At 39.9% G+C, this 24258-nt stretch overlaps 2 protein-coding genes across 6 annotated transcripts in view; one reads left to right on the top strand and one right to left on the bottom strand.

Annotated features, from left to right (window-relative positions):
• Positions 1-23650, top strand: LOC101156840 (phosphatidylinositol-binding clathrin assembly protein). 4 transcript variants are annotated; one of them, XM_004076242.5, is made up of 19 exons: positions 1-670; positions 5694-5836; positions 7717-7792; positions 8182-8284; positions 9774-9867; positions 9950-10061; positions 10223-10329; positions 11692-11733; positions 13985-14070; positions 15137-15227; positions 15699-15832; positions 15957-16054; positions 16211-16324; positions 16414-16444; positions 16528-16669; positions 18216-18239; positions 18647-18703; positions 19469-19588; positions 20514-23650. In XM_004076242.5, exons 1-19 carry the CDS (start codon positions 541-543, stop codon positions 20526-20528), a joined length of 1719 nt encoding a protein of 572 aa, XP_004076290.2. In that variant the 5' UTR covers positions 1-540; the 3' UTR covers positions 20529-23650. The 4 variants fall into 4 exon arrangements, with proteins under 4 accessions (XP_004076290.2, XP_011481512.1, XP_078786800.1 ...); XM_078930673.1 differs by having other exon boundaries at positions 604-670; positions 5694-5823; XM_011483210.4 differs by lacking the exon at positions 11692-11733.
• Positions 18807-24258, bottom strand: part of rbm14a (RNA binding motif protein 14a) — a 14220-nt gene continuing 8768 nt past the window's right edge. Inside the window, exon 10 of one of the 2 annotated variants that reach the window (XR_013647430.1) lies at positions 18807-20556. The gene's annotated coding sequence lies outside the window, so the exon portion shown is untranslated. The remainder of the gene's footprint in view (positions 20557-24258) is intronic. The other variant, XR_013647428.1, reaches the window with a different exon arrangement.

Below are 24258 nucleotides of genomic sequence, written 5' to 3' on the forward strand. Positions count from 1 at the left end.
GCAGCAGATAATGGATGCAGCCCGCGCGGATCACAGAAGGTCTCTGCGCTCATAGATTACAAGGAAAACCGGGTGAGGAAGAGGAGAAGCTGAAGGACAGCATCATTTTTGAAGGCTGTGATTTTTTTTTTATAGTGACCTGGTGTCGTTTTTTTGGAACGTCTCTCATTTTCAGGGATGATTCTGCGCACATTGTCTCACTGATGCACTGACCGGCTTTTGTGTCATCAGGTTTATACCATTTTTCAATTTTCTTCTTTGAATGAATTGAAAACATCGTTTGATGTGAAGATCTGATTTTTTTTTTGTATCAGCCGCATGAATTCGCTCACCGGATCCTCGTCGGTGAACGCTGCTGCCTCCTTCCTCCTCATCCACCTCCTCCTCCTCCTCTTCCTTCGGCCGACTCTCCCTCCTCCCCACCGTTAAAGACATTTTGATCGTCCTCCCCAGTTCCCCCCACCCGGACATCACTCCGCCTGCCTTCCCGTTCACCACCTCCTCCTCCACCTCCTCTTCCTCCTCCTCCTCCTGCGTAACATGTCGGGACAGTCTTTGACGGACCGGATCGCCGCCGCGCAGCACAGCATGACCGGTTCTGCCATCAGCAAAGCCGTTTGCAAGGCCACGACGCACGAAGTCAGCGGACCCAAGAAGAAACACCTTGACTGTAGGTTAAGCATGCCATCACTGCTTCCTTACTGTAGTCTGCCTGCATGCCCGCTCCCTCACAAAGGACAGCCTGTACGAACAGCATCTGCTGTGCTTCCTCCACTCTCATCCGGCCCGGTTCTGCTCGCGGCCGTTCTAATTAGGCTCCATCACATTCCCTCAGATGGGATTTTACGCAGAAAAGGCGTGCGCACCGTCTCTTTTTTGGTGGAGTGACTCCATGGGCATGTCATTCAGGGGAAGCAGGCCATTCTGCTGTAGGCTAATCATGTTGCACCGCTGTTATATAGTGTGGGCCCTGTTCATCATGAACGGCACGGCACCCCCTCTGAGACAGGACGAGACAGAATGTGCGTTATTGTTCCTTTCTGCACATTCAAGTTCACTGTCACGTCCTCTGCTGCGTAAATGTCAGCCGGACAGTGGCTGGTGGGCGTACAATGAGGCAGAAAAGCCTTTTCATCCCCACATCCTGATAATAATTACCTTTGTGTGGAGTCCATCACATAGATTTCTCCCTTGCTGTTATAGCTTTGGTGCTCCTTTCTAATCACTTGATCGATACAGCGCGCATCTTATCAATCGGGCTGACACAGACAAGGAAAAGGGGGGAGGGGGAGGGAGGGAGGGAGGGAGGGAAGGGGGTGATTGCTAATCTGGAGGAAATGGGGATAAATCATTCAGAGAGGCGAGTAGCCAAATATCTGAGAGCCGGGCATCCAGCTGCGCACCCAGCCATTCAGCCGGTAAGTTTGGCAGCAGATTATACAGTCCAGAGCACAGCAAACAGGCAATATGGTCTCATTAGGAGTGCCACACGGTGATAACGCACTAGGCAGGGCTAACTGTCCTTCTTCTTCTTAAAGAAAAGACACAGAAAAGCTGGAAAACCGTTTATGGAAAAGCATCCAAGTTTGTTTTGGTGCTGAGGAAGTTTTAAGAAATAACTTTCCTTTTAATCCTAATCCAACTGTATCAAATCTGAGATAATTATTTCAAATCCTGCTTCCTCTGTGGAGTTTGAAGTTGGATTTCTGACTGTATTTTCATTAAATGCAATCTGGATGCTGATATCAAACAAACTTCATTACATGATTTATACCTCTACTCCTATTAGGAGCACTGAACATGCAGCCTGAATGAGAGTAACTAACATATAAGAAAATGTTAACTAAAACTGAGGATGCATCCTCTAAAAATAAAACTGAAGCAGCAGTCAAATTATTTATTTTATCATTCTATTTTTTTTATGACAGATACTTTGTGCAAAGGACAAAGAAGTTTAAAAAGAAGAATAGGTCAGTTTGCTCTGCAAGGTAGTTCTTTCGTTTCTTTTGTACCATTTGGGCCCTTTCTCATCTTTTCTTTGAAGAAACTCCACAGCCGTTCAATTCATCCCTCTGTGGAAGGGATGGATTTAATTTTAGCTGAATAAGTGTTTTGTAGCTCAGCCACACATTTGCAGCTGCTCCAACAGAAGTGGATGAGTCTTCGACTGGAGGGTCCTGATTGTCTGTCGAGTACAGAATGTAACGCAGAGCAGAGGCGCATGAAATAGATGTGTGTACCTTTAAAAAAAAAATCAGAAGGTCAGTGAATTTGCTTTTGCAACTACTTAAGAAGAACTATGTGGAGAAGTGACTAAAGGTTTAACAAAAGTGCTCTGAGATGAGTCATTTCTGAACAATATTGGGACTAAGATCTTTCTTCAACCATAGCATCATTTTAGTCCTTTTTTGTCCGTCTTTGGCTTTTAAGCGCTTCCCTAAAAAATGACAGACAGTGGATAATGGAACCGTTATCACAGCCTTCAGAGGGAATGACAGCAGAAAAATATGTTTGGAGACAGAACCAGGAACTGTCTTTTACAGACTCCTTTCCTGGAGTAAAAAGGCATAAATTAAAGTGAAAATTCATCTATTAACTATCTTTACTATCACACTTGCAAAGGATTAAAAGGAGCAGATTATGTGTAAAACTGGAAATGTAATGTTCTTGATTGGATTAGTCAAAAAAGCTATTGGTCGTTACATCTAACAGTTTTTCATCATAAATATGTGGGATAAATCCTTCTTCAGATGAACAGACCAGGAAGAATTGACCTTGTAGTTCAGCTCTCAAATCCAGACTGTTTGATGGGCAACAACCCTGAAACAGTTTGCTGAATTTTAAAGGTTTGTTATTTAATTTCTGCAGAAGGCCCATGATAAAGTAAATATGAACTGTTCTACCATTTCTCCAAATGCAATGCAACATAAATTAAACGAAAAGCTAATGCTCAGAATTCACCAACCAAGGTTTGAGTCTTTTTCTTTAGTTTAATCCATTTTCTTCAAAAGGTTAAAGACATTGATGGTGAGAGTTATTTACCACCAATAGCAGATGATGAGCTTAGGAGAGAAGGAAATGGAATATTGGAATAGTAATCAGGCCAAAAATTACCCTCTGGCCCAAAAGCACAGTCAGTAGCATTACTCAGTGTATGACGTAGCAGACTGTGTCATGGAAGGAACCGTTGGTTTGGTTCAAATCATTTTTTTTATTTGACAAGCGTCCAAATTAGATGGGAACCATCGGCGTTTTCTGATGAAAAGCTTCATCACGAATAGACGAGAATGCAATCGATGACAAAAAGCCCACTGTCCCACACGCATGTGCAGTTTTTATGGCCTTATCTTCCAATCCAATATCACCCCCACAATATTTTTTCCGTTATCTAAGGCCAAATTCTTAAAGCACAGGGAATAAAGTTTTATTGCTTCTTAAACTAAGGCTCTTTATGAGAGGAATTCCCCTCTGTCACACACTTAAAGACCAGGCTCCGTCATTAATTGTAACTGGGATTAGACATTTCTTTGATTTGGCCTGATGTTCTGCAAGGCCGTCATCATAAATACACTTTTCAATAGGGGCATTGTTCAATTTTATTTTTAAATGAGGTAATTAGGGGTTGTCGATCACATGATCCATACTGGATAATATCCTTTTGGCCATCAGCACAGGTCGATGGCTAAATCCTTGTAGATGGAGAAAGGAGGAAATATTGAACTGAAGAAACTTTTTTATTTTGATGAAATTGTCTTTAGGCTGAATGAGAGATTTCTTATTACTCAGCTTGACTTTAATTACTTAAAGGTGTATTTACCTGTGTCTTTACCTTGATGCAGCTGGAGTTATTGGCAGACAGTTGTGTGTTTGTTTGAACTGAGCTTTATAGAGGTCACATCGTCCTTGAGGATCTCTAGCTTTACTCCATTTGTGTTAAAAAGCCTCAAACAAGTGTTCAAGTTACATCATCACTCATGATATAAAACTACCAGCATTCAGTTTGATCTTTAGCTGCCTAAATTTAGACCACCCTTAGATAAAAATTTGGCAACCATGCATGCTTTTTAAACTAATTCATCTTTATATCTAGTCATATCTAGTTATGCGTTTAAAGTCCCACCCCAATAAATATTGTGTTTTTGGTATTTTTAACTTATTTTTGTAGCTTTATTGTCATGATGGAGGACATATATAATTATAGATTAAATATAGATTAAAGCTGCATTTCTGAGTATTTTCAATTCAGATTGTTGTAAATCAGGAGCCGATGACTACTATGACTACTATGCCGATGACTACTATTCTGATACATCCACTTGCAGAAAAATAGATCCGTGTCTGTTTTCCTCGTCTGAGCTGGCATCTGGCTTGAAACTGTACAGATGGATAGCTCTGATATTCTTGCCATTGCCACTTATATATATATATGCATATATATATAATATATATGCATATATCTGGCTTATGTATATATATATACATATGCCACTTCTGTTGCACCGCTAATGTTTGATTGTGAGGGGCTGTAAGCTAGTTGGAGAAAGGGTAAATAGATGGATGATGGGAAATGGGGGCAGACTTACTTGCACCTACAGTTCCGCCCATAACTCAGAGGTGAATTTCTAATGAACTCTTGCCGCTCTGCAGAAACTATGCCCTCGAAAATGAGATGGGTGTATTGATTTTTGGCTAAACACGGACTAATCGTAATTAAAAGATTACTGGGAGAGCTTTTACTACAGATCAAAATGTGATCGGAGTGGGACTTTACCATGATGCTGTGAAGAAACTAAACATTTTTGGAATCCACACTGATGTTATTTCCTGTTTAATTTCTGTCTCCTGCGCCCTCAAGCTGTAAACACTCAGCAGCCTGAAGCAGGTGACAAATGTCATGGCATTAATACAGCAGAGAGGGTGACAGTCTGAGTGAGTTCATGTTTTCATGAACATATTATTTTTATCACGGCTCAGTTTGCTGTTCCTGCTGAGGCTTTTACACACAGCGACTAGGGAAAATGAAGCATTTGTTAAGTTGTAGCCTTGTGTGCCTTCCACAAGCATCAGACTTGTCACCATGGCACCCGCTGGGATTGTCCAGCACTAGATGCAGAAAACATCCGATTTCATTCCCAAAGTTCATGTTGACTTGGGATTTGTTTCTCTAAAAAACACACTTCCAACAGACTTGACTTCAGAAGGATATCGCAGCATGGACACAAGAAATGCAGTGAAACTGACATCGCTGGCATAGATTTTACCTCTTTGTTTCTTTTTTCTGGATTTGACGCATTTATTTGAAAAAAGAGGTGGAAAGCTGGACTACAGCTTCAAATGTAGGACTGGGAACAGCCGCTATGGTTCTGATTCACCCATCTTTACACACTTTTATCAAAACAATCGTTTCTGTATAGATTTGTGTGCTGTTACAGTCACAGTGAGTGCAGCAGTCGATGTGACTTCAGTTATTGTGGTTGTTCCCTCATTTCATCGATTCCGTATAACTCGCAAGCTCTCAGAGGATATGAATTGCTGTTTTGTCACTGGCTGCTGCGGTAAATGAACAGCTGGGGTTACAGCGGGCAGACAGAGTGCTGAAACCAGCACAGCCAACCTCTTGGCCACGCACCTGCTTCTGTTTCCACCCAGAGTTGCTCCTCTCCTGCTCACATTTCACGCTCTGTGTCCTCCAGACCTGATCCACTGCACCAATGAGCTGAACGTCAGCATCCCACATCTGGCAGACACGCTGCTGGAGCGCACAGCAAGCAACAGCTGGATTGTGGTTTTCAAAGCACTCATCACCACGCACCACCTCATGATGTACGGCAACGATGTGAGCAAAACTTTGCTGTTTTTAAAAATTTCATATTATGACAAATGTAATTTGTTTCACTGACTTAATTTTTTTTTTACTGTCTAATCATGTTCCTAATTAAAAAAGCCCCCCCCCCCCCCCCCCTGCACCCTTTTAAAAAAATAAAAATAAATCTTAGTAAGAGAAACTGATTTGCTTAAAATTTAAAAAGATATAATAAAATCAATGGTTTTTAAATTTCTTTCAGGATTAAATTCACAAAGTTACCAAGAGACCAAAACCTGTTTGCACAAAAGCACATATTTCTTCAGTCTGGGGTTATTGATTTGTTTAAAAAAAATCTTCTTTTCATGTTGTAGCCATTTTTTTGCAGCCCCTTCACAGATAGACTCTTTGAAGCTGTTTTATCCATGTGTCCAACACGGGCCGATGGAGAGTCACGCTGACATTTCAATGGCCGGCATGACAAATCACCCCGGCACGCCGCTCACCCCGCAAGATCAACAAGCGAAACATCAAACATGCTAAACGAAGAGCGGCTCAGACTAGAAAGAAAGGTTGTGGCAGAGATTACTGCTGTGACGATGACCCTCTGGAAGCGTGTGATGCTTTGAACATTTGTCAGGGCTGCTGGAAGCTGACTGAGGGTTTTGCCTCACTTGTCTTTACAGGTTCTGTCCAACCAGGAATCATTCATGTTTAATGGCCAATTAGTTGGCATCAATTCCTCCTTAATTTAAAATCGTACTCTTTTTTTCCAGGACGCCTCGTTTAAAACTAAAAGCTGGGTAAGACAGAGGTAGATTGTGAACAGTTTTAATAGACAGAGTAATTTTTAAGATTTAGACCTTGAAACCACAAAGTTGGAGTTTGATCCTTATCACCATGGAAACACGGACTAAAAACCAAATAAAAATATCAATTTATTCAAAAAACCCAAGAAAGGTAGGATTTTTAAAAATATTTTGGACATTGTTTTACTCATAAAATGCAATAGTTACATACTACTGGTCAATAACATTTACATATATTCTAAAGTAATAAGAATAAAAATCCTTTTAATCTGGTTTCTTTAACCAGGCTACAGATCAGGAAAATATGGTCTTCAGAGGTAAATTTGGTCAAGAAAATGGATCTTTTTCCAGGACAACATTTGCAAGACATTGTCTGGTAACACTAAGTTCAGGACTTTCCAAAGTAAAGGGAAGAAGTTGTGAGATAATGTAGATGTTTCTCCAATAGATATAATCCTGTTACCCACAGAATTGTTTCATTTAGTTACACTATATACAAAGTTTGAAAAGGGCTTTGGATGAAGTTTGACAACTTAATGGGTTCAAGCTCCCTTTTTTCAATTCAATTTATGCAAACAGTATTACAAGAAATAAACATAAACACTGAAAAAAAGCAATTATGGTAAAAAATAAATAAAAAGAAACTAGATCTAACGCTCTAGCTCACAGAACCATCATTTTTGATTCATATTTACCTGCTTCAATTAAATCCTGATGGTAATAAAACAAGCATTCCATATAGATGATTATATTGGACACAATTGGAAAAAAAAAATCCTAGGGTGTAGCACAAACAGAAAAAGATGCCCATAAAAACACAGGATATAGGTCATCTTAGGAGTTACGTGTCACACCCACAGAGATATACTCCAGGTTTGTTCAAAGATTTGTCAGGCATCAACCCTTACTCCTCTTTATTTGGGATTACTTGTTATGTCTAGATGCCAATTAAGGTGCATCCATAAATTTATCTGTTATGAAATGCTTATAATGCTACAAATGGGATGTTATTTGGCTGAAAATCTGCCAGTACAGTACGCCACCATGCCTATATATTGTCATGGAGATACATCACTGACTTTGTTTTCTATTTTTCCCTCTCAGAGATTGATGCAGTACCTTGCCTCCAGAAATACACTCTTCAACCTCAACAACTTTCTAGATAAGGCTGCATTACAAGGTGATTTAATGCCGTTTGGCTGTTTGTGGACTCAGCAGTGCTGTACGTCTAACAAAATGACTTTCTGTCAGACTCTCTCTGGCTCTGTAACGCCATCAATAAAGTACAATTCAAATCCTTTTTTCAAAAGGATTGTAAAAGCTACAGAAAAAGGTGCTCTTTGTTTGCTAAAAGACGCTGCTGAATGTTGCTGATTATTCAAACATTATTCACCACATAGTTGCATATTCAAAGAAGGAAAAACAAACAAAGGACTCACAAATGAATTTTGCTTGTTTGACAGAAGAGTTTTTTTCTTTTTTATAAACAAGGACATCAAATAGTTTGTGATACGTTTACAGAGTTTGACCACTGGTCAATAACAGCACTGTCTGCTTTCTGCCCTACAGGATACAACATGTCAACTTTCATCAGACGCTACAGCTGCTACCTGAATGAAAAAGCCATGTCTTACAGGCTAGCAGCAATGGACTTCACCAAGATGAAGAGAGGGTAACACTGTTCTACACACATACTGCTGACTTGTGGTCTTACTTTTCTTGTCAAGTGAAAGAGAAAGCTTACAGGCTTTAAATTTGTGTAAAGGCAATATCATTATCATATGCTTATTTCAAGGTTCAGACTTTAGATGAATGGATCAACAGTAACTCGTGTTACCGGTCATGTTAAACTTTGAAGACCCACTCTAATCATCTTTTGATCTATTTAATGAGCGTTCCCAGTGATCCTTTAATCATGATTATGCCATTTTTTTTTGCCAAAATCAAAAACATCTTTCTCGTTTTCTATAGTTTCTGCAGAGCGACTGTATTAAAAATTTGCCTCCGAGCTGTGGGCGGGACCGTTGGTAGAGAGCTTGTGGCCTACCCAGTGTATTTTCCACATCACAATTAAGCTCTCTTTGAAACTGCATATTTTCATCTGCTCCTGATTCACAACAATTTCAATAAAAAAATACAAAAATGCACTTTAAGCTTAATTTTCATCATACATGTCCTCCATCGTCAGAAAAATGCCACAAGAACATGTTAAAAACACCCAAAAGACCATTTTCATTGGCATCTTTAACAGAAAATCTTAAAATGCAACAAGGAAAAATCAGACTTCAGTTCAGGCTAGATTCTCATTTAACATAAAATAAAATTGTTTCTTCACAGTCACACTATTTAAATGTAGATTCTTGCATGTATTTAAGCATTCTGTTTCATTTTTCTGAGGTTTTTCACATAATTGTTCTGGTAATTGTAGCAATCACACAGACAGCTGTATTTTCTTTATTCTAATATTGATAATCATATCCCTATACCATCATGCTTCAGAATGTACTGTAGGTTAACATGATGACACACCTTTATTTAAGAAAATAAAAACTGACTTCCTCCTTGTAATTCTTCCCCACCAACTTAATTTTTTCATCTAATTTAGGTTGAAGTTTAGCAGATATTCAGAAATGTCTTTGATTTCTCCATTCAGTCATAAATAATCTTCCTCAAATTAGAAACAAAGACGAACAAAAACAAAGATTGTTCATAAATTGTCTTTTTGTAGCGAATTTATAGATTGCTTACTAGATTAGCTGATGACTAATTTGACACTAATGATCATCGGCACCGATTTGTAATTGTACCTAATGATTTTATTAAGAAAATGCACATTTTTAACTGAACTTTTGTTCAGAAATATGCATTTAGTCCAGGCAATTACGGTATTCTTTAACTGAGCTTTAGTTTTGGTATGAAAAAAAAAATTTTCAAGATTCACACCAATCTAGAAAATATAGAAAACTAAAAGAGATTGTACTTTCCCTGTTTCAAAAAAGCCCATTAAACAGGTTCAAACTGAATCAAACTTTATTTATAAAGCATTTTTCATATGTAGGTAACACAAAGGGCTTTACAGAATAAAAAGGTTAAAACAGTGTGTTTCCTTTGTTCCTTTGTTTCCTAATCAATAAGTTAGCTTGTTTTCCTGTACCTTCCAGGGCCGACGGAGTGATGCGCACCATGAACACAGAGAAGCTGATCAAAACTCTGCCCATCATTCAGAACCAGCTGGACGCGCTGCTTGATTTCCAGGTACTCGATGAGAAACCGTTCTTGTGAGGGACTGCAGCTGTCTCTGCTGCTTAATGATCCACTCCGCCTTTCTGTCCCACAGCCGAACTCCAATGAGCTGACTAACGGGGTGATCAACACTGCTTTCATGCTGCTGTTTAAAGACTCCATACGATTGTTTGCTGCTTACAACGAGGGCATCATCAACATGTTGGGTAAATCAGTGAAGCCGAGCCAAAGCTGCCGATTGTAAAACAGTGATCCCATTCACGCGATGCCCCTTCATCTCCATGTCTTCCATGAATTCTGAAGTTTGTAAAGGATGAGACAAAGCGAACGGATCATCACACCACTTATTGTGTGCATTACTTTCCAGAAAAATACTTTGACATGAAGAAGAACCAGTGCAAAGAAGCTTTGGAGATCTACAAGACCTTCCTCAACAGGATGACCAAACTGTCTGAGTTTCTCAAAGTGGCAGAGGTAACGTCTGTTTGTCCTACTCTGACCCCCCCAAGGAGGAAGCAGAGTGTAACCCAAGGAGATGATGGGGGATGTACGTCTGGAGGGAACTTCAGCAGATTTATGCCACTTAAGAATTACAGATTTATTAAATTGACTCTTTAATTTCATCTTGAATCTGCTCAGAAGTTAAACCTGTTGAGATTTGCTCCAGACCTCTGTCACCCTGGAGTTCTGATTTACGGTCAATACCTTCCGACCCAAAGGGACCGAAGATCAGCGCCCGGGGTCTTCCTCTCTTTAATTTTCTCTTTTTGCATCCACACATCCCCCTGTTTCTGCCCCTCTCTTTTCCAGAGTTAGGCAATAGTTATTCCAAGACAGTCATTACTGGTCTTATTAGCCTGTCGGAGAGTCACTCATGTACAGCTTTTAGCTGAGGGACCCCTTACATGCTGCCTGTTAACATGCCTGCACTGCATGCCCAAGCAAGCTCTTTTCTGTCCCTATCTCTGTCCCCCTGTTCCCGCTCTTTACTTTTCCCCCACTATTCTTCAAGAAATATGATGCAACCCATAAATGTAAGAAAATGGCTGTTAGTCAGCCGCAGCTCTTGCTAGGCTTCACAGCAGATATAAATAGTTTTATTCTCTGCAGACTGCGTGTCATTTACTCATGCGCCATCTTCAAAGGCTGTCTCACTGCTTGGTTTCGTGCCTTTTTGGAAGAAGGTTTGGGGTGCAGCCGCTTGGTCCAAAGAAAAAGAAAAAATGAAGCGAAACAACAGACTAACGTTGACTTTAAGGACCCATTCATTTTACCTGTCTAACAAAATGTGTTTGTCTGTTTTGTGTGTCATCTGTGTCCCTCCCTTCTCCTTCTGTTCAAAGTCAACATTAGTTGAGTGTCTTCCTTTTGGATGTTTTTCTCCTCGCAGTCATGTGACCTGTTGTCTGCCCTCTCTGCCCTGCCTGTTTAATCAGTCAGCGTCCTCAGCATCCATTTCCAACCGGTCTCCAGATTTCAGTGTGTGTGTGCATTTATTAGTGTGTAAGTGTGTGTGTGTACATAAACTCTGTATATATAGCTGTTCGTATGTTTGTGCATGTGCCCCCCCTCCCTTCCCTCCTTTGTTGTCTTTTATTTGTTTTCCTCTCCAGCCACTGCATGTTGAAATGAACGCTTGGGTTTGATTCTTCTTTCTCCCTCCTCCTCCTCCTCCTCCTCTTCCTCTTCCTCCTTCACGTGTCTCTCCCCCTCTTTAACTCTGTGGGTTTTATGCTTTGGTTTACTCCTTATTTTTGTTTTATTACGACATTTGGTTTATTTTCATTTTGCCTCCCTCCTCCTTCCCCTACCCTTACTTCCTTTTTTGTGACACAGCGAGTTGGGATAGATCAGGGCGACAGCCCCGATCTCACACAGGTCAGTCTACATCTCATCTCAATCAGTCAATCAACCAGTTTAGAAATCCGTCAAGTCAGTCCCATAATGCTTCATTCTAAACGCTCCCGTTCCCTACTCACCCTACAGACCTGCCCACACTGCAGCTGCCCCGTCTTCCTCCTCTCTTCTTCACTCTCTTTTAACTCCTCGCTTTGTACCTTTTCTGTTTGAACAGAGTCTAGAACAGAGAGGAAACCCTTTTCTCCACTTTTCCTAGAGGAACTTTTTCTGAAATGATTGCACAGCAAATCTTACTAAAAGGTGGGAGATTTGAAGGCCCAGTCCGATCATCTAAAAATGTTCCCAGTGTTTTTTTTGAATTATGATTGTGCTGTTTTTAGCCAAAATATAGAATAGGACATGGTTTCTGAAGAGCAGCATTAGCTCATTAAAAAATTTGCCTTTGAGTTGGGGGGCGGGACCATCGGCCCGTAGTAAATCCACCCCTACTTCCTGTCATCCATCCGTTTACTCTCTCTCTCCCGCTAGCTTACAGCCCCTCACAACTCCAACCTAACATTACGGAGTGCAAGAAAAATGGCGAGCAGTACTGGAGCTATCCAGACGTACAGTTTTAAACCAGATTTAAGCTTGGATGTCCAAAATGAAGACATACACGGATCTAGTCTTCTGCAAGCGAATGCATCCCAGTGGAGCTTGCTCGCTATACGTTCTACGTCACACCTACAAGCTTTTTCCAACAGCATTTTTTGCTGATTTACAATGAAATATTCAAAAATTCAAATTTGAGCTTTTTTTTTTAAAATAAAAGTCCACCATCGCAAAAATGATATAAGAAAATGTTAAAACCCCAAAAACACGATTTTCATCGGAGTGGGCCTTCAAAGCAGATTTTACATAAAAGAATAAAAAATGGTTTTATTCTATTTTGTAGATTCAAATGTCTACAACTGGGGCCTTAGTCTTTAACATCTGTCTGAATTTTTTCACAAGTCTTTCCAGCAGTGTAAATATTAAAGGACTGTCTGTTTACGCACAGGCTTATGAGACAAACAAGTCAGCACAAAATTTCTTGTTCTTTTTTTTTTGTTTTTTTCCCACATAGGCAGTCAAACGTTTAAGTCCCTTTGCATTAGCTGTGGGGAGAGCAGCGAATGGTTTTTATTGAATAGGTTTCTGCAAATATGACTTGGATATGTGTGCATAATGCCATCATAAGTACTACATATTCTCTTCTTTTATTTAGCCTTCTTCTTTTCAGTGGATGCAAGATTGGATGTTTCCAATGTGCCAAAAAATCAAGTGACAAACTGAAAAGAGCTGACTTTTCTCATGTTTGTAGTGCTTATGGAGACCTTATATGCCCTTATTCAACAACATAGTGACCCATGCCTTTATTCAGCTCTAGATATGTGTCTGTTTTACTTTTAAACTTTTAGCATATTCTAGATTTCTCTGAAGAAGGATATCCAGAATTCGCATTTTACTCTTTTCCCCTAAAATAAGTATCTTAGAAATCCTTTCTTTGCCTGTTGTGACTGCATTTGTCTAATGCTGAAATGTAAAGCTCTGGATGAAAACCTTGGTATCACATGTGGTCCAAATAAATCCATTCATCCCTTTTTCCAGCAAGGAGGGCTTGCCAGCTGCTTAATGTGTATACCTGGCTTCTCACCAGATGTTTACATTTGACTGAGTTAACTTACTTGGCTTCCAGCAGGATCTTTAGACCAGATTCTTTGACAATATTTGAGAAATCAACCCCCCCAAAATAACCTCTAAATCCGGCTTTTGATCACCAGTGGAGTCCAGGAGTTAACTCTTTTGGATGTGATTTTCTTTACATGTGGGCTTGTGTAAGTGGGTGTGCTTACGAGAGCGTCTGTGGACTGCCAGCCTTTTGCATGGGCTCATTAGATGGTTCAGAGATGTGTTTGTGGCGTTTCTCTGGATCCCTGCAGCGAGGATGCTCCGCTCTGTCCTGATCCGTCTGTCCTGTTGCTGGTTTTGCTTGCATGAGCCAGGGCTAATGTTTGCATGTGTCAACCAAACCTGATGAAACCAAATGCAAAAAATAAATAAATAAATGAACAAAAGAGCTGTTGTGCAGATAGTGAATCTGAGGGTAATGTCTTTTTGCGGCTGTCTTTTCTTTGTATGTATGTGAGATAAAAATGATTGGTGCGAGAGCTGTACTCCCCACTTTATTTACTTGGTAGCGATTCTAATCTTATCTCCTCACTCCACCCCACCCCTTGCCCCCTGTCAGGCCCCCAGCTCCCTCCTGGAGGCTCTGGAGCAGCATCTAGCTTCTCTGGAGGGCAGGAAGCTGAAGGACCTGTCTACTGCCAGCAGGTAAGAGGAAACGACAAGAAAGGTGACAGCCCGCTTACCACCATTTCTGTTCTGATTGGTAGTATACAGCCCCTACCACTGTAGGACTGAGTGGTGTTACCTTAATTTGTTATTAGCATTGTTTTTATAACCAAAACCTCTGGACCATAACTAAAATATACAAGGGAAAAAATGACCTCAAGGACATAAAAAAATATCCCATGTCATACATTTCATAAAACTCATCTACGTCTTATTGCAGTGTTGTTCATTTGCAGATAACCGTAAAGGAGACTTTTGTTTTAGCTAAAATCTTAATTGGCAGCCACTTATTCTACTTCAAAAATGGCATTTTGTCAGATTTGTTTTTTAATATTCATTCATTTAGGAGAACACTTAGTAGGAAGTCAACCCCCCAGACTCACAAGAGGCTCTAACAAATTAGCTTCACTAAATTAGCAACAGTTTTCTTTGGAATTTGTGGTTAATTTGGACTCAAAATTGCGTTCACTCACATAGCTTGATTGAATTGTCTGAATTCCCACTGTTGTCTGTAATCAGTCACAGTTCTTCTTCAAAGGTCACCAGCCCCTCAGAGGGGTCTCCACTTTCTGCTATTCTGTGACTCACTGGAAATAAAGGAAGGTTTATAATTAAATCAACAATATTTTCAGATATTTTGCAGTACACACTTTGGTTGAACATGTGTGTATTTCCACCAGCATCAGCGATCCATCCAGCATTTAGAGAAAATGTAGAAAGTTCAATGTGATTTTTTTTCTCATTCACATTTTAAGCTTTTGCAGCCTTGTAGGGTGCATGCTAAGTTTTGTTAATACATCAACTGAACCACAGCAAATGGATTAAAAAGAGACATGAATGTACTGTCATGATTCTAGTTTTTTATTTTTTTAAGGTGCAACCTTCTAGTTAAGATTTAAGTTCATCGAAACACTTTCACCTAATAGTGTTGATCATATATCTGGATTTCAAATAAGAAATTATGGGAGATAGGTACAAAAATTAATGGAATTTCTTTCTTTTTTTGCGGATTTGGAGTACATGTTTATTTGTCTCTCACCTGCAGATCCAGCACGGTGTCGTCCCTCTCCAGCGCTGGGATCTCTCTCAGTCGTATGGACGACAAAACAGAAGACAACCGGCTGCAGCAGCACAAGGCAATGCATTCATAGGCCACTTAAAAACGCTTTACATGCACCCACTGCTTTCGGGTTCAGGCATAACTTACAGGAAACCAATTTTATTGTGGATGAACCACAAGATGATTGTGTACAAAGCTTTTCACTGATTCTTTTGGAGAGAACTCACTGGAAAAAAGTGTGGACTGTGCGAAAATCTATATGTTCCCGTTCTTTGTGCTCCACACCATTGTTAAAGTGTAATGGACCTCCTGCATAAATTCTTTGGTACAGTGAAATACTGTTTCTGGCTTCTGGCCCACAGCACAGGGAGGCTCACAGAACAAAAAAGAACCAGGAGTCTAAATAATGCAACTCCTGCAGCAACGTCTTTCAACAGATAAAACAAGCAGGATAGTTTATTTTCATCACCATGAGCTGCCATATTTAATAAGGCAGTTGCCGAGGATAATTTACAAAAGGAAATAATGGATTCTGTTTTACGTGCAGGAAGACGGTCATAAGGTATTTGACATTCAGACGCCCAACGCTTCGCCCAGCACCCAATCAGTGGGCAGTGCCAACAGCAGTGGAGGAGCCGCAGATCTCTTTTCCAACTCGCCCATCGTTACCATCAATAATCAGTGAGTCTTCAAGCCTGCTCTTAATTTTCTGCTCTTGACTGCCAAGGCTTTTGCATTGCAGTCATCATAAATCCAATTTTTTTAAAGTAAAACAATAAACACATTTTTATCCTCCTTGCCGTAGTGTGCCAAACCTGACCAGCGAGCTGTTCACCCTGCAGCCTCACTTCCCCCCCATCCAGACCACACACACTGTGCCCAACAACAACAACGCTTGGGGAGGTAAGACTGCGGACACAAGAGGCGCACACGGTTATATGCAAGCACACAACAAAGAACACGTGCACTGTGTGTCTGGGATGGCCGCTCGCTTCTTGCTCTTGATTAATTTCTCCTCTTCTCTCCTTTCACATTGCCATGGTTACATCTGGATAACAGGTGACCTACTAAAGCCATCACCACCTACTCAGATTCACAGCCCAGGAGCCCAACTGCACTCGGGGAAAATGCTGCCCAATGATTTGGACTCCTCGTTAGCAAATCTGGTTGGCAGTGAGTATAAGCACGACTCGTCGTCATTACCTCAAATTCTTTCATCTTCCAGGGTTGCTTCTTTTTTAATACATAATTTTTTCCCTTAGACCTGCAGTTTGGGGGGATGCCAGCTAAAAAGTAAGCGACATCAAATCTGTCTGAGGTCTCATCTAATAAATTGTGCGCACAGTGGTAAACCCTCTGATGTTTTTGTGTGTTAGGCCAGAGCTTCAGTGGAGTCAGCTGGTGGAGAAGAAGCCCACAGGAGGAAGTGGCTGGCAGTCTAAGACCATGTGCACCAGCACCAACTGGACTCACACCACTCATCCCATGGCGCCTGCACCCATGCCTGTCCCTCAGATGGTAAATCAAAACACATGGAAATGGTGTTTGCATCAGGGATGCAACCTTCAACACCGAAAGCGCCATTTAGGCCAAAATCTCTCTGACCAAAACCCCTTTAGGAGCCACAAAGTCCTACAGACCCTCTAAATCAAATGCTACTACGGTGATTGTATTCATGTTACTTTTATGGCACATATAAATGAATTGTTGTCTACTATTAATAATTAAAGCCAAAATATAAACAGACATTTTTTTTCTAAATACAAAATTATTTTTACTTTGAGAAAGGGTTACATGATTTCTTTTTTTAGACACTCTGTGCAACAATGCTGAAGCTAATCTTCACCAACAACAACACAAGTCATAAACAGCCTTTTTTCTTGTTACACCTTGGGGTGCTTTAGATTTTGTCCTGACTTGCTAGTGCAGTAAAACTGAATATTAACAGGAATTAGGAGGTTTAGGGTCCTAAAAACTGGAATAAAGATGTATAAATTTATTCAGAAATTTTTCTTTTGCCAGCAACTAAACATCATTTAGCTGGATAAAATGTGTTTTCAACATTTTTCCATCATAAACGAAGCATACAGAAGTTCAAACATTTGAATCTGAGTCAGCATTGGTGTATTTTTCTTTAAGTTTCTTTAACCATTATTGCTGTAACTTCATATAAATGATTAGTTACAATTAAATCAATGCCAAAAAAGTAACCCTTGCTTCTTAGAATTACTATTATTTTGAGTGTTTTTAAAGCCAAATCAGTGGGGTAAAAGAGCCCCATGTGGCTCCAGAGCCTCAGGTTGCAGACCCCTAATCTAAGCATTGTGAGGAGAGATATTGACACCCATCATGTGAAGTGAAATCTATATAAAGTTTATCCCTTGTGCTATCTTAGATGACCCCACCCTTACATTGATGTGTTCTTCCTACCATGACAAAGGTGGATAAAGGTGGAAAGATTTCATGTAATCCATGGACACCAGTGAAGATCACAAATCATTGAAGAAAAAAGGTTCAGAGCACTGTCTAGTGGGTCTAGATGACCCAACTCCCAATGGTAAAGTGCCTAGGATAGCACAAGGGTTACGGACACAGCTTGCATATGGTAGAATAAATCTAGCCTTTTTTTGCAGTTGCAGTAGTGCTCAATGAAACAGTGTAGTCCTATGGCCTCAGTAGCTGAGTGCATTTGTACCGTCTTTACTGTCCTCAAAAGAGCTTCAAACCGTCGAGAGCGCCATCATTTCTCCATCTCTGTCAATTCCCTTTGTGCTCCAAACTGATTTTCTGCACGTCTCTTCTATTCAATCCGGTTTCATCTTCTTCATTTTGGCCTGAATAGACTCTCAAGTGAAACTGTTCATTTCACCAGCAAATGGCTCGGAAAGCCCGAGACATGACTTGAATAGAGTAGAGGAGAATTTATCATGACAAATGGGAAAAGGTCTGGTTCATCTTCCTTGACCATTTGGAGAAAACGAATGAGCTCAACTGTAATCTAAGCATTATGAATTGGGTTGTTGACCTTTTTTTTTCCCTTCCTTTTCTCTCCACCTCTTTACAGAATGGGATGATCTATACTGGATACGTAAGTTTTCCTTAAGACCTCATCCTAATATTTTCTTCCTTTTATAACGTCTCTCCTTTTAACATTTGTGCTGTTGACGTTTTTTATTAAGGCAGTTTTGTTGATGCAACAAAAATAATTAGGAGGCGAGAATTTTTTGGTAGTGCCGCGTTGCAGTTTCAGTTTCAACCCTTGTGGTTATTACTGGCTGTCAAGCTGCCACTGTAACTTAGCAATGCCATACTTCTTTTTGCTGCTTAAAGGTTAGGAATTTATTTCCATTTGTGTGCAAGAAGCAAGCGAATATGAAAAAAAAAGGAAACAAATGCTCAGAACATTTTGACAATTCTTCATAAACACTGTTTGGCTTTTGTTTGCATCAGAAAAAAAATCACATGTTGTGTTCTTGTGTTTTTTTTCCTGTACAGGCTCCAGCGCCTGTGGCTTTTCCTATGACAACACCCCAAGTGCCTGTGTACGGAATGGTACGAAATAACCCCTAACAACTTTTAAACTTTATTTCCTGCCTTTTTTCTTCTTTTTTTTTTTTGATAAATACACAGAGTTTCTCACTTACGAAGCTCCAAATTTAAGGACATAATTCAAATGTGTTCTTTTATTTTCTTATAAAAATACAATACAATCTTAGTTTAAAAAAACAAAACAAATTTTAAACATAAATCGGGTCAAAATACAGAAGCAATGTCTGAGAAAACCATTCCTTCAGATAACAAATGGGAACATCAGTTAGTGACATTTTACAGTGAGAAGGAATACTGAAATTAAAAAATGTTTGAGACAGGCTATTTTTTAACAAAGGATGGCACCAAGGTTGAACCATGCAAAGGCCGCAAAGCAGCACAGACTTGTAGTTTAGAACTTTTTCTACAATAGCATTCCCTATTTGAAATTCACACATCAGTACAGATTGTTGTTTTTGTTTTTTTTTAACAAACTATGATTAATACAAAGCATTGTCAGAGTTGATATCCCAGACATTTCATTGGCACAAACAGCAGATACCTGTTGCATAGCATGGTAGGGATGTAACAATGCGTCAAACTCCTCTGTAGGCAAACATTTGAATGAGTCAAATTATTATTGGAATTACACCTTTTATACATTATTCTGCATATTTTGATGTATAAAACCTTTTTTTTTTACATGTCATAACTATATTTACATCTTTAAGTTATACATCGAATGCTAAATGACTTTAATTTTCCATCTGTACTTATGTATGTGACCAGCTCCCTCCTCAGATGAGTCATCAAATGGGAGGCGTTCCTATGATGCCCGCACAGACCGTCATGTACAACCAGCCTGTCCTGAGACCCACCAATCCCTTTGGACCCATTCCGGGAACACAGGTGACATAAACACATCCACATTTTAGATAAAAAGCAGAACCTGTTTTTAAATGCACAGCAGCGGCTGAGTGACAAAAGCGTGTGGGAGGGAAATACAAACTAGGCGTCTAGAATCAACCATAAGAGCATAACATTTCAAATGTCATTACTTCAAACTTCATACTAAGCTGAGAAAAGCATTTTATTACTTGATAAAGTATAGATACTGTAATTTCACAGCGGTACTCTAAAATATATGCCATTGTTAAATTACATAAATTCAACAACTGACAAAGATATTTACACCGTAACTATGCCAACACACATTCTGAAAATGGTTGATATTGGGAAAAAGATACTTTCGAATTTGTCTTATAAAACAGCTGAATTACTTGGGGCAAACATTTCTCAAAGAAGAATGCCAAAGAATGTGATCATTAGAAAAATTTTTAACACAAAAGAATTAGAAACTTCAGGCATTTTTTTAAACTGTTGTTTTCATTTTTAATGAGCATCAAGTAATTAAGGAGCTGTTCTAGGAAAACAACAGCCCACAAAAGGTCATTTATCTTTTTTTTTTTTAATAAATGAGTGTTTCATTCACTGAGTGAACAAATAAAAGCCTTAAACTTAGTTTGAAGTATCACTGTTCCTCTAAACTCCATTTAAAGACTGCCTAGGACCTTTAGTGACGATCTACAAGATCTTTAAAAACTCTCAAATACGAATGGGGGTGGTTCAAAGTGAGTAATTATAAGAAAAAACTGCTAGAGTATCTAAGGACCAAATAAATGAAGAAGTCACATAATTGCGTATTGAATTGTTATATCCCAAGAAGCTGTTTTCCTGGCACACTGGTAATCTGCTTGTCAATACATGTGTGAACGCATGATGAGATGTTTTGTTGGAGCTAAATTACTCTTGATTCTCTCCTCGTCTTCTGCAGATGCACTTCATGTAGGGATGATGGTGTAACCATGGCAGCAAAGCTGAAAGGAAAGAGATGGAGAGGAAGAGTCAACAGCGAACACAAATCCAGCGCAGGGGAACGACAGCGGAGGCCAAAGAGGGAAAGGGAGGAGAGAGGACCAGAGGATGGATAAATAGATGAAATGCTGATGTCAGTGTCATATCACCTGATCCTCTAATCTCCTCTCCTCTTTCCATGTGGCTTCTAATCTCAGTTTCTGAACCTATAAGGAGTACAGAGCTGTGGCACCAGACACTCTGCACCCATCCAACTCATCCTATGTTTGATTTGCCACTTGAAGTGGCAGCTACGACCTCCGCTGAAGCTAAAGACTGACAGCGACATGGAAGTCCTGAAGATACTTTGCCATCTCGAAGCTCACTAATACTTTCTTTCATGAAGGCTTACCTGCGGCTCTCTTCATCATCAAGCTGAACCAGGCCTGGAGGAAGCACATCTCTTTCTCTAACTGGATTGTTTGCTGGCACTTTACTAAATGTGAACTTTGCCAAGGGTGTGATTCTGTGTAGGAGATTTTAGCATCTAGTTCAGATTGGTTTCTGGTTGCATCATTCATTGCCTGATGTCAGACGTTTTTATTTGTCGTGCGTGCCCCTTTTTCTAATATTTCAGCGTGTCGAACATTTTTTCTCTTTATAAGCTCCATTTGTTCTTAAATGCGTAAAACAATGATTTGTGAGCACGCTTGTGTGACTGTAGACGGACGTAGATGTTTAGTGTGTGAATTGTTTCTCTGTAGGTACCTGATGTCATTACTGTGTTGCCAGGTGCCAATGTGTTACTGCACTGGAACTAACTGATGGAAGCACTGAGCCAGACCCAGTTGTTGCATTTGGATGTAAACAAACCTTTCACGCTAACTTTTGCTCTTTGGGGATGTGCTGTACACACTGTTTCTTTTTGCTGTCTCTGTTTGCAGCTGTGCAATATCGTGCAAATCCCAGTATTGTCTTTCTCATATCTGTAGCCTGTTTAGAAAGCTTTTTCTGCTGTAGCATTGTACTTTCTCTGTGTCAACATCCGGTTTCTGTACAAATGTTTCTTTTTACTCTGCGGGGTTATTTTATAACTTGCTCTGTTACACCTTTTTCTGCTCTTATGGCAGTTATTCAAAGGGTGACTTTCAGTCTAGCTAGTTAGAAATGTTATTTCCTTCCTGTCCTGAGCATTTTTCCTGTCCAAATTTAGCATCAAGTCTATTTCCACTTCAAAAAAGCTAGGTTAGGGTAGTCACTACGGCACATGTCCAACCCTTAATGCAGAGGACAAACAGCTGTATTTTTGGAAGGTTTGTTTATCCAGTATATGGACACGGCAGATAAAGGTACAGAGTTAAGTCCGGTAAACTCATGAACTAACTAGGGGTCATCTCTTTACATCAGAACCCTGGTCATGCCTGAAGTGATGTGTACAGATCAACTCGGACAGGCGGAGACGAGGACGCTTTAATGAGGCATTAAACATTAATGTGAATTTTCGAACAGACCCAAGGTCAAGTGAGACCCACAGTTGGTGATAATATAAATATATATATATATATAGCACAAACCTTCAGAGAGGGGACAAAGCTCTGCTGCACAAACATCTAAAATCATTGCTGCGATGTACATTTAAAAGGGGCAATAATTGATAGGGGATTAAGTCGTTTTCTATTGACTGTGTCTGTTCTATGTACATGTAATGTGTGTGTGTGTTTATGGGCACATGCCTTTGCATAGAGATAAACAGGGTCATTTCCTTTGGTTTGACATGAAGGATCTCTAAGCGAGTCAGTGGCGTGTACTAAATTAGCGTTGCGTGTTTTTGTGACAATGTGACACATCGACCCAAGGTGGCTTAAGGATCACAGACAAAATTGGGAATTCAAATAAATGTGAGGCGAGCCTCTGCAGGCAACTAAAGCTGAACGAGCTGGTTATTTCTACAACATTTAAACAGTAGATGTCGTCTAAGAATTGCTCGTTTGGTTGATAGATTCCCGTGGGCAAAGGTTGAACTGTAACGCCAGTCTTCCTGATGCAATGGCTCCCCAACAGGCACAGATACTACTGTTGTAGACCAATTGGACATAAATTCTCCAAAATTTCACCAATGAATGAGCATCTGTCGTTTCACACACACCATTAACCCTTATTTCAGTGGTTTGTCTATGTCAGCTGGAGGCTATCGTCATTCATGCACTTCAGCCCCACTACGCAACTCAATCTGTCCTCTGCCAACCTCTGACTGTTACTGTGTCCCCTCTGTATATAGGTAATAATGTTCATGTGTTTTTAGACGTACCCTCTATGTAAAGTGATTGAAGCCCCATTGGATGACATACTGTACATGGGACATTTTATTGCCGTATCTGTGTTTGAATGGTCGTAGTTTGGACTCATCATCCAGGGATGGGAGGGAGGGCAGGGTCGATGTTTGTAACGTTTGTGTCCATCGCCAGTAGTCAAGTAAAGGAGTTTGGGTAGGGGTGGGCGGGGATTGAAGGGCAAACTCTCACATCTGGTCTATACCAAGAGTGTCTTCATTGAGGAAGTGGACAGGACAGGGTCTGTCCTCTTCAAAACAGGAACATTTTTTTTGCACCAAAGTCATCATCAAAGCGCAGCTTCTACTTCAAGGTCACTAAGGATGGATGAAAAACTGAACAATTCCACAGATTTTGTTTCTTTTATTTTGAAACGAAGCAGTTTCTTTTGCATGATTAAGTGTTGTCTTTTTATTGGCTCGTGTGCCCGGTAAAAGCATGACCATTGTGTGAACTTTCTCTTACCGGTGTGTTTGGAATATGTTAAGGAAATTTCACAGAAGTTTGGGTTCTTTTGTTTTGTTTTATTCTTTTTTTTACTTACCTCCTGACATGAAATCTAATTGACATTCATAATCAACTGTTTTACAATGTAGAGTCTGTAACTGGTTGAAGGCTGCCTTGCATGGAGAAATGTAACTTGCAAGCAACCCATCATCTTCAACCTGTTACCAAAACTGCATTTCTGTAAAACACCATGGATGTCAATGCCAGTGGTCACCTAGCTAGCTAGACATTGCAGTCTTGTAAAGAAAATTGCTCTTTATTAAAGCGTTGCTATTTTCAATACGTGTTTGAATGCTCACTCCTTTGTCATAATAAACCAGCAGCATCATGGGGGGCTGGGGTTGACTCAAAGTACTGTAATATGTTTGGTCTTGTCTCAGCTCTGTGGTGTACTGTATTTGCCCGTCTCGTCTTCTCACTTGTCATTGACTTGCTCATTACTTTCAAGTCATCCTCCAAAACGCAGGCTGGTTTCCTGAAACACTCATTCTAATAAAAGAACTCAGATGAGAGTTTTTAAATCATTTTGAACTAATGCTTACCAACAGGAAAGTAAAACTGAGGCTTTATAGAATATTTTCCAGTAGCGATAGATTTTTAATTTTGCCTCATAAGGCAAAAGTAAAACCTGATGCACGAAAAACAATAAAAGTTGGCTTGAAATCAATTGAGTGCTTCTTTAAGATGCCACAGATCTCTTGAAAAAAAAAAAAAAAAGGTCTGTGACTACAACATCTTTGAAAGGAATAACCAGAAACCAGAGCTGCATTCCTGGAGCTAAAGTCTAATTTTTGTATTTCCATACTAAGCCAAGCAATGGCTTGATGTCATAGTTGTATATTTTGCCCAATAACATACATAGGCCAACTTATCTCAATACCTCAGTAA

This window comes from Oryzias latipes, chromosome 14, assembly GCF_053564925.1.
Source record: "Oryzias latipes strain Hd-rR chromosome 14, Olatipes_Hd-rR_3.1".
In the NCBI taxonomy this organism is placed as follows: Eukaryota; Metazoa; Chordata; class Actinopteri; order Beloniformes; family Adrianichthyidae; genus Oryzias; species Oryzias latipes.

Excerpts from the sequence above, each read along its gene's own strand:
- LOC101156840 (XM_004076242.5), top strand. The coding sequence starts at position 541 with ATGTCGGGACAGTCTTTGACGGACCGGATCGCCGCCGCGCAGCACAGC. Across the intron at positions 10,330-11,691 it reads AGTTTCTCAAAGTGGCAGAG|CGAGTTGGGATAGATCAGGG; the intron begins GTAACGTCTGTT and ends TTTGTGACACAG. Across the intron at positions 16,670-18,215 it reads CCATGCCTGTCCCTCAGATG|AATGGGATGATCTATACTGG; the intron begins GTAAATCAAAAC and ends ACCTCTTTACAG.